At 61.2% G+C, this 9,018-nt stretch overlaps 1 protein-coding gene across 1 annotated transcript; it reads left to right on the forward strand.

Annotated features, from left to right (window-relative positions):
- Positions 1–5,177: 5,177 nt before the first annotated feature.
- PSMB4 (proteasome 20S subunit beta 4) lies at positions 5,178–8,001 on the forward strand. Its single transcript, XM_083813348.1, has 7 exons — positions 5,178–5,363; positions 5,486–5,692; positions 6,043–6,189; positions 6,725–6,806; positions 6,912–7,028; positions 7,599–7,687; positions 7,860–8,001. Exons 1-7 carry the CDS (start codon positions 5,242–5,244, stop codon positions 7,870–7,872), a joined length of 777 nt encoding a protein of 258 aa, XP_083669474.1. The 5' UTR covers positions 5,178–5,241; the 3' UTR covers positions 7,873–8,001.
- Positions 8,002–9,018: the final 1,017 nt, after the last annotated feature.

Genomic DNA, 9,018 nt, shown 5'->3' on the forward strand with positions numbered 1-9,018 from the left:
GCACTGGGCCCCGAGCAGATGGCGGGGAGGTGAAGCACACCCGGCCCTGCGGGAGGTGGCACCGAGCAGGGCAGCAGCAACGGGGACGAGGGAAATGCCCCTGCCTGGTCCCGAGCCTCCTCCAGCCCAGAGGGACGGGTGCTGCCGCTCCTGATCTCTTTATCCCTGCGCAGCATCGAGATAACGAGATCAGCAGCAGATACCAGCCTCTAGAAACATGCCCTGAACCCAGCAGCACCGCGGGAGCCCCTAAAGCCAACCCGCCAGCCCTGTGCCAGGGGGACACGGGCACCAGCAGCAGCGCGCCCGCTCTGTGCCGCGGCGAGGGAGAGGAGGCAGAGCCCATATGGCCGGCCCGCAGAGGAAGGCAGCTCCGGCCGGGGAAGGCAGGGCCAGGCACAGCCATCGCGGCTGTTTGTGAGCAGCAGCACAGCGAGGAGAGGAAGCGGCTTTGGCAGAGAAACCCAGATTTGTCCACAGCGGTGTCCAAAGTGCAGCGGGTGCCGGGCTGCAGCCTGGGTGGGGAGAGGGCTCGGCTCGACGGCTACTGGGCAGGAGTGGCGAGCGCTGGGCGGAGCACCCGGCTCGAGGAGACCTTTGGACGCGGCCCCGCAGCTCTGTACTGGCACAAGCAGGGACCAGGTGGCAGAAAACCACGGGGGTGACACGCAGCCACTGGCGGGGTGCTGCGTGGGACCAGACCGCAGGGAGGATCTGCTCCTTCCAGGGGAGCAGCGGCACCTCCGCGGGCACGCGGCATCGCTCGGGTGTGCACCACGCCGCCAGCAGCGGTCCTGCAGCACAAGCTGGGTGTTGGGGAGCAGGTGAGCCGCTAATCCCCCAGGAATGCCTCCTCCTGGAAGGGCTCCAGCTGGCAGATAAAGGGACTTGAAACGGCCAGATTGCATTCCTACGTGGGAAAACAGCGCAGAGCCCAGGGCTGGAAACAGCCCGGGGAGGAGATTTCACTGGAAAGCACAGCGAAGGAGCAGGAAGGACGAAGGACTGGAGCTAAAGATACTCTGCTTATCGTCCCTGGGCGTGCAGCTCACTCTTTGGCCAAGCACGCGGGGACTTTGCTGTGCAAACACACCTCAGCTCTGCCCCGGTCCGGCAGGAGCTCAGCACCGGGCCGGCCTCCAGCAGGGCAGGGGGCGCGGGCAGGCGGCGCGGGTCCCCCGCTGGCGGTCACGCACCTCCAGTGTCCCGGGGATGGCGGGCGGCCAGCTCCGCTCATGCAGATAGGGAGCACAATGGGCCCTTTGTGGGCACGTTAGCCCAGAAAGTTGTTTTGCAATTCGCCGGCAGCGAGCGTGGCTCGCTCACCCTTCCGCTCCTGCGCTGGGGCAGCCCAGGAGGAAAAGCAGAGCGCCACCAGCTCTTGCCTGTCCTTCTGCACCCAGGTACCTGGGGCAGGGTCCGCTCGGCAAGAGCGTGCCCGCCCTTCCTGCAAAGGGACCATGGCCCCGGGGAGCAGGGTGCACTCCCAAAGGCCACCAAGTCGCCCTGAGCCCAGCGGCAGCTTGGCTGGCACGGCTCCTGCGCCCCTGAGCACTGGGAACCACTCAGTGCAAAGCCTCAGGGGCTGGATTGTCCCAGAGCACCTCACGTCCAGACCAGTGTCACAGAAAAGGGAACAGCAGGAACATAACAAAACCAATATTTCTGTTTGTCGCCCATTTTCTTGGCTCCCGGCGTGCCAGAGGCTCTTGCCCCCGAGGGTTTCCCAAAGGCTTTGCTCTACCTACGACCCGTTGTTCAGTTGTGTTTATGCACAACCGTGCACGACCCCGGGGCTCGCGGCGCTCGGGGCCAAAGTCTGTGGCCAGTTTCACGTGCCAGCAGCAGTCGCCGTGCCCGCGCCCTGCCCGTCACTGCGGACCGGCCGTTCCTGCCTCCTGTGCTCTGCTCCCTGGCGGAGCCCGAAACCCCAATAAATCCCAGGACGAGCACACGCGTGACATGCCGCAGGTCGGAGACACCCGAAACCAGCGCACCCAGGGCTGCGTCACCGGGGCCAGGGCGTCCCCAGCCCCGGGGACGTCACCGTACCGCCAGGGCGCTCCGGGCCCTGCGGCTCCCCACACCGCAGCCCGGCTGATAAGACAGAGCTTCCAAATTCCTTTGCGTCCGAAAGCCTCCCGAGCCACCCACGGCGAGAGCGCTGCGGTTAATCATCAACCCGGGGACTGGAAAACCCTGTTCCCTGCCCGGCGGTCGCGCCCGCGGCGCTTCCCCTCCCGCCCCGCATCCCGCAGCGGCGGACGCGAGCCCACGGGGCAGCTTCTGCCCTGCCCTCGCAAACCAGCGGCGTTTGGCCAAGCCGCCTCCGGCAGCCGCCGCGGTTGGTGGCGGATGGCAGGGAAATGGCCACAAACGGGGCCGGAGCTGCTCTCGGTGCTCCCACGGCAGGGCAGGGCTCACCCAACCCCACACCCACACGGGGCGTCACGCAGCACCCGTCGCGTCTGCCCCAGTCCCCGCTTCCCGAGCCGATTACGCATTTGGAACCAGAACCGCTCAGATCTGGGCGCTGGGAGGGGAAATTCTCCCCCGGGGGAACCGAGGCAGAGCGAGGAGCAGCCCCACGGGGCGCGGGTCCGCACCTGGGTCTCACCCCGCTGGGTGCCAGGGGACGCAGCGCTGTGCTCGGGCACCCGGAGCTCGTTAGGCTGAGGTGCAAACAGGGACTTAACCCCTTCGCTGTGGGGCTGCGGTGAGCAGCAGCAGCCCTGGCACCACCGGGACCCCAGGGCACCAGGCCAAGGCCGGGGAGCCCCCAGTTGTCCCCCCCCGCTCACAGTGACACCTCAGTGCTGGTCCCAGCCGGCACCACCCCAGTGCAGCCCCAAAACAGGAGTGGGGGGGACGCTGCGAGGGGCTGCAGCGGGAGAGGACTCGGTCACAAGCGCCACGTTATCTGTGGGGATGTTATCTACAGGGACGGAGATGGAAACTCGGCCCCAAACCAGCTCAACTGGTCGGAGTGGTGGGGAGCAAAACCGCCGGGAGCGATCCGCGAGCACCCTCCAAACAAAGGGCTGGGACAGCGGGCGCAGAGGACGGGTTATCCTGGGGACAGATCCGGCAGAGGGGAGGAAACGGGGATGGGGACGGGCAGCACGACCTGGGCACCCCTGCCCCTCGCAGCCATCACCCAGCCTGCAGGGGCGAGCCCGTGGGCATCGAGACCTGGCCCCGGTGACCGCGGGCATCAAGGCCCCAGGGGACCCGGGGGGGGCACCGAGGCAGCTCCGGGGACGCAGCATCGCCGCCCCGCGTGCCGTAACCCCCCGCAGCCAGCGCTGTGCGGGTTTCGCTTTTCTTCCTCATTGAAACAGGAGGCTGAAAACAGCGCCCTGGGAGCCGGGCGAAGTAGGGCGGCGTGGCGCATTAAAGTTTCAGCAGGTGCCGCGTTACGGCCGCCCCGCGGCCGGGCAAGGTTTGAACCCACTCCGCCGGCAGCAGGGAGCACGGGGCTGGCCCCGGTGTAATAAAACGGCGCGTGACGCTGCGAGGTCCCGGAGGTGTTGATTTTCCCCGCTCGGGGACGCAACTCGTCCTTCTGCAGCTCAAGGCTTCGGCTGAGATTATCTCCATACCAACGCGGTTCAGAAGGAAGGGACCCGAGGTCCTGGCAGTGCTCAGAGCAGGAAGGCAGAGCGGCTCCGTCCGTCCCCGTCCGGGCTGGGCGCAGCCCCGAAAACCAGGCTGGGACTCGGCCCTTATCAGCCACCTCCCCCGGTCAGAGATTGCAGGAGCCATAAACGACGCTAAATATTTACGAGGAGCGAACGAGGGAGAGGCCGCAGCAGCGCCAGAAGGGACAGGATTCACGGGGACACAGAGCCCAGGAAGGGTGCCCTATAGAGCAGTGCCTATGGGGGGCATTACGGCGGGTCCCTGCCGGAGGAGGGCACCCATGCCAGCAGCCCCTACAGACGGGTGCGTGGGGCCAGGACCCAGGGGATGTTCTCGGCAGATACGACCTCTGTAGGGGTGAGGCACAGGGAAATGCAGGTCCCTGGTGAAAGGGGTAGCCCCCACAGAGAGCCCCTACAGGTGACGCAGGATCCCTTAGTGAGGGGAGCCTACAGAAGAGAGGAGACCCGGCCGGGGCAGACCCATCGCTGGGGAAGCATCCCTATGGAGTCTGCTATATGGCACGCCATACCCCAGAATAAGAACCCCTCGTGGGGACTGCTGTCGGGTAGAGCACCCCCAAGGACAAGGACCACTACAAAGCCAGCCTCTGCAGGACCTGCTACAGGGCAAAGCTCACCACCCCCCAGAGGAAAGCCCTACGGGCCCAGCCCCTAGAGGTTCTGCCACAGGGCAGGGCACAGCCTGGGGAGGACAGCCCCAAGGGCCCCATCCGCTACAGGTACTGCCGCAGGGCAGGGTGCGCCCCGGGAAGGGCAACCCCTATAGCCCCGGCCCCTACAGGCTCTGCCATGAGGCTGAACACACAGCGAGGGCAACGGCCCCTATGGCCCCTATGGCCCCTATGGCCCCTATGGCCCCTATGGCCCCTATGGCCCCTATGGCCCCTATGGCCCCTATGGCCCCTATGGCCCCTATGGCCCCTATGGCCCCTATGGCCCCTATGGCCCCTATGGCCCCTATGGCCCCTATGGCCCCTATGGCCCCTATGGCCCCTATGGCCCCTATGGCCCCTATGGCCCCTATGGCCCCGCACTCACCTCCCGAGCCGCCGCCGCCGGCACCGCTCACCCCCGCCGCCGCCCCAACCTGTTACCTCCGCCGAGGCCCCGCCCCCTGAGCGCCCATTGGACCGCGCCGCGCCCGGCCACGCCCCGGGGCGGGGAGAGACCCGCCCGGTCCCGCCCCCACCCCCGCCCCCTCGGCTCGCCCGGGGCGGGGCCGGTGTCACGTGACGCCCCCCCGTGGCGCCAGCAGAGCGCCGCCATCTTGGGGAGGGCGGCTGGGAGCGGAGGCGCGGCTCGGCAAGGACGGGCCGAGCAGAACCGGTGTTTTAACGCCCAGGTGCCCGTCCCCGGGCGTCACCCGGGGGTCAGGGGCCCGCGACGGGCGATTCGCGGGGCGTAACCGGGAGCAGGCGAGCTCCGCCACACACAAGATGGAGCCCGGCCCGCCCTCCCCCCTTCCGGCCCGGGCCACTCCCAAGATGGCGCCGCGCGGCCTCGCCTCTGCCTACGGCGGCCGGTAGCGGCCGCTCTCCCGGCGCGCGTGCGCAGCGCGAGCCGCACCGTGACTAAGATGGAGGCCGGGGGAACGCGGGCGCCGCCGCCGTTCTGGGCCGGGGGCCCGGCTCCGGGGCAGGCCTACAGCCCCGGCGGGCCCGGGCCTGCCGCAGGCCTCCAGCCCCTCACCCGGACCACGTGAGTGCGGGGCGGGCCGGGGGCAGCGGGCAGCGGGGAACCGGGGAGGGGGGCACCGGGGAGGGGGGCTGGGGGCGTTTGGGGAGCGGCCCCCCCGGTGCCGCTGACGCCGGGGCCTGCAGGACCCCCATGGTGACGGGCACCTCGGTGCTGGGCGTGAAGTTCGACGGCGGCGTGATGCTCGCCGCGGACATGATGGGCTCCTACGGCTCCCTCGCCCGCTTCCGCAACATCTCCCGGCTGCTGAGGGTGAACGACAGCACCGTGCTGGGCGCCTCCGGGGACTACGCCGACTTCCAGTACCTGGCGCAGATCATCGACCAGATGGTGTAAGTCCTCCCGGCCCGCGCTGCGCCTCTCACGGGCTCGGCTCCGGTGGGGCGAGCCCTGACCGTGCTGTGGGTAACGCCGCGCCGCTCTCCTTCCAGTTCTCAGAGCACTGAGACGTAGCGAGATGCGTTCGCTGAGCGGGACCAAAACTGAGCTCAGGCTCCTCCTTGTTCTTTCGCTAAGCTTGCAATCCCCCCGGTGCAAGTGTCATTTCCCAATTCTCTGCTGAGTACTGTGGCTTTGCATGAGGCTCCCCTGCTCTGCCCATGGCACAGCGGGAGGTGGGCTGCTGCTCGCGTCCAGGTGGTTTCCAGCTTTCTTAGTTGGGTGAAACTTCTCTCTGAATTAGAATTGACGAGGAGCTGCTGGGAGACGGTCATAGCTACAGCCCCAAAGCCATTCATTCCTGGCTGACGAGAGTCATGTACAACCGGAGGTCCAAGATAAATCCCCTGTGGAACACTGTTGTCATCGGAGGCTACTACAATGGCGAGAGGTAGGTGAGGAGCGGTGACGCAAAACACGTAATGGTTACCACGTGCCCTTCCCTGGGACTGTTCCCCATGGCACAGGACAGAGGAGTTACGTGTACGCTTTGGGAGGGAGCCCCACCAGCACAGTTCTCGCTTGCCCTGTTTGTTAGATGGGATTGTAACTGAGGGCTTCTCCAGAAAGAGAAGTACACGGTGGATCCCTTGGCCAGGAGGTGCTCTATGCTTCCAGATCCTTTATGTTCCTTTATGCTTTTCCTAATGCTCATCATTCCTTTAATTTCTGGCAGGCATACCCTCCTGCTCCTTTGCTTGCATGGGTCAAAAAGGATGTGTCTAGCCTTTGTGGTCCTCCAGTGACCCATGGGCTATGTGAGCCTGCATCTCCAGCAAGACTCCCGCCTTTCTCAGCAGGAGGGCACCTGCTTAGCTGGCTTCTGCTCTGAGCTGGATGTAGCTGCTCAAAAGCCTAGGCCCTCCCCAGAGTGATGCAGCTCTGCCTAGGCAAGGAGTTCTGCACTAACCACTCCATCCCTTCAGCTTCCTAGGTTACGTGGACATGCTTGGCGTGGCTTACGAAGCCCCTACACTTGCTACGGGTTACGGAGCATTCCTAGCTCAGGTGAGCATTTGCAGGCAGGAACAGAGTGTGCACTCAGCTGCTGAAGCAAACTTGGTGCTGCGTGACTGAGCTGTTGAGATATTGGTTTTTGTTGCTTTCTTTCAGCCATTGATGAGAGAAGTCTTGGAGAAGAAACCCACTCTAACAAAGGAGGAAGCCCGGAGCTTGATCGAGCGTTGTATGAAAATTTTGTATTACAGAGACGCTCGATCATTCAACAGAGTAAGTGTGGTACTTCGGTGTGCCCTGGCTGGAGAGCTGCTGCGTGCCTCAGGCCGACATTCCAGAGGCCAATGTTTACCCCAGCTCACTGTAGCATTTTCAGTCGTCACGTCTCTGATTTTCAGCAAACCTCACAGTAACGCTTGAGTTGGCAGAGATGAGGCACGCTAAAAAATCTGTTAACAAACCTGTGTTCTGCAACGTGAGTCTCACCTCATCTCCAGCCTCAGAAGAGCGGTTTTAGCCTGAGTGCTGCCTCTCTCTGGCTGGCCTGGGTGCTGCTGCTTCTTACATCTGGTGCTGCTTCTCCCATCACCACAGTAGCAGCATCCAGAGATTGCAATCTTTTAGCTTTGTGACAGTTTCTACCTCCTACCACCATGAACTATCTCAACATGCTCACCAAGGAAAAAGTAAAACATTACTAAATGCAAAGCCACACTAAAGCAAATTTGTTTAAACAACAGCTCTTATTACTGACACTTACTGATCAGAGCTTTTACAGGGCCGATCAAATTCAAGTATGGAAGTCAGGCTTTATTGAAAACTTTCCATGTTTTTCTTCCTTAGTATGAAATTGCTATTGCAACGGAGAAAGGAGTGGAGGTGGAAGGACCCCTGACCCTGGAAGCCAACTGGGACATAGCAAATCTTGTCAGGTAATACTTCTAGGACTACGTGTACTTTCAGCTCTTAATCTGTAAGCTGTCAGTCCAGCAAAAGCCTGAGGGCACCTTATAAAAGGTAAAAATGCTCTGATTTTGGTAGCACAGCTGGTAACCGCATCCATGTTGTGTAATATCCTGACCTTGTAAAAATGTCTCCTTGCAGTGGTTTTGAATGACCCACCCCCAAGAGCTACTTCAGGCTGCTGTGTCTGTGTTATCGTCCTTCATCTATGCTGTAAATCAGCTACTCTTTTTGAAGTTCTGATCTGATTTCTTTGGGAAATTAAATAAATCTGTTAAGACAAGCCTCTGTGTTTGGTGTTATGGTTAAGAATTTGTGGGATGCTCCAAGAACATTAACTTCAGGAAGTGAGAAGCCACAGCACTTCAAGAAGCACTGAGGTGCAAGGTTCTGAATTCTACAGCACAGCCATGCGTTGAGAAGGCTGCGGAAAGCTGCAAGTCCTTTTTGTTGCCCTTCTCCAGGGAAAAAAAAAGTGGTTTTGCTCTTTGCTCCAATGGGGTTCTGGTAGGTATTGTACTCCATTAAGCCTGAACACACTCTCCTCTTCCTCCTGTATCTGACTTGGCAGTCCCTTTCTCAGATAGCGCTTGTGTGTGTGAGAGTGTGGGTCAAAGTACTCCATAACCACCTCTAATTAGCACCCACGATCTCATCTCTGCTAGAGCTGACAATGCTTTTTCCACTTCTGTTTTAGTAAAGGTTTCTGAGGTGCAAGGTAATAGTACTGAACCCAGTTATCCCATTACAATTTGCCCTAATAAAACAAAAATCTACTGGACTGACATCTGTAATTGAGTATGTAACACGCTTTAATCCTGTGGGGTATTTCTGTAACCTAAGGTGCAGCACGTACCATGTATCTCCTGCTCTCACTTATAATCCAGACATCCAAGAATTCTGATCTGGACAGGTAAAAAGCCTCAGTCACCTTATAAAAGCCACCTGTGAACAGAATGAAAACATGTCTTTAAAGATGTCTTCTGTAAGAAAAGCACTTGCCAACAGTAAGAGTCAAGAAATGGTATAGGTCCTCCTGCTTAGTTTGAAAGAAATTGGTCTTCCAGGCACCAGGCGTTACCGTGCAAGCACAAGGGCCTGGAGGCTGCGTGCTGCAGCCAGCTAGTTACAGCGCTGCCAGCACGCTGAGCAGCACTGTGATGGCTTGGACAAAAGGAAAGTGGAACCCCGAGGGTACAGCAACATTTCCAGACTTAGATTTCAGTTTTAGAGGTTCCTACGCTGCTCTCCTATCCCACTACAAGCACGCAGTTGACAGCTGTGTTAACTCCTCCAACCC

This window comes from Anser anser (assembly GCF_964211835.1).
Source record: "Anser anser genome assembly, chromosome: 28".
Lineage (NCBI taxonomy): Eukaryota > Metazoa > Chordata > Aves > Anseriformes > Anatidae > Anser > Anser anser.

Bases quoted from the DNA above. Each gene is read 5' to 3' on its own strand.
- PSMB4 (XM_083813348.1), top strand. From the start codon at position 5,242: ATGGAGGCCGGGGGAACGCGGGCGCCGCCGCCGTTCTGGGCCGGGGGC. The intron at 5,364-5,485 runs GTGAGTGCGGGG...CGGGGCCTGCAG, and splicing joins CAGCCCCTCACCCGGACCAC to GACCCCCATGGTGACGGGCA. The intron at 6,190-6,724 runs GTAGGTGAGGAG...CCATCCCTTCAG, and splicing joins GGCTACTACAATGGCGAGAG to CTTCCTAGGTTACGTGGACA.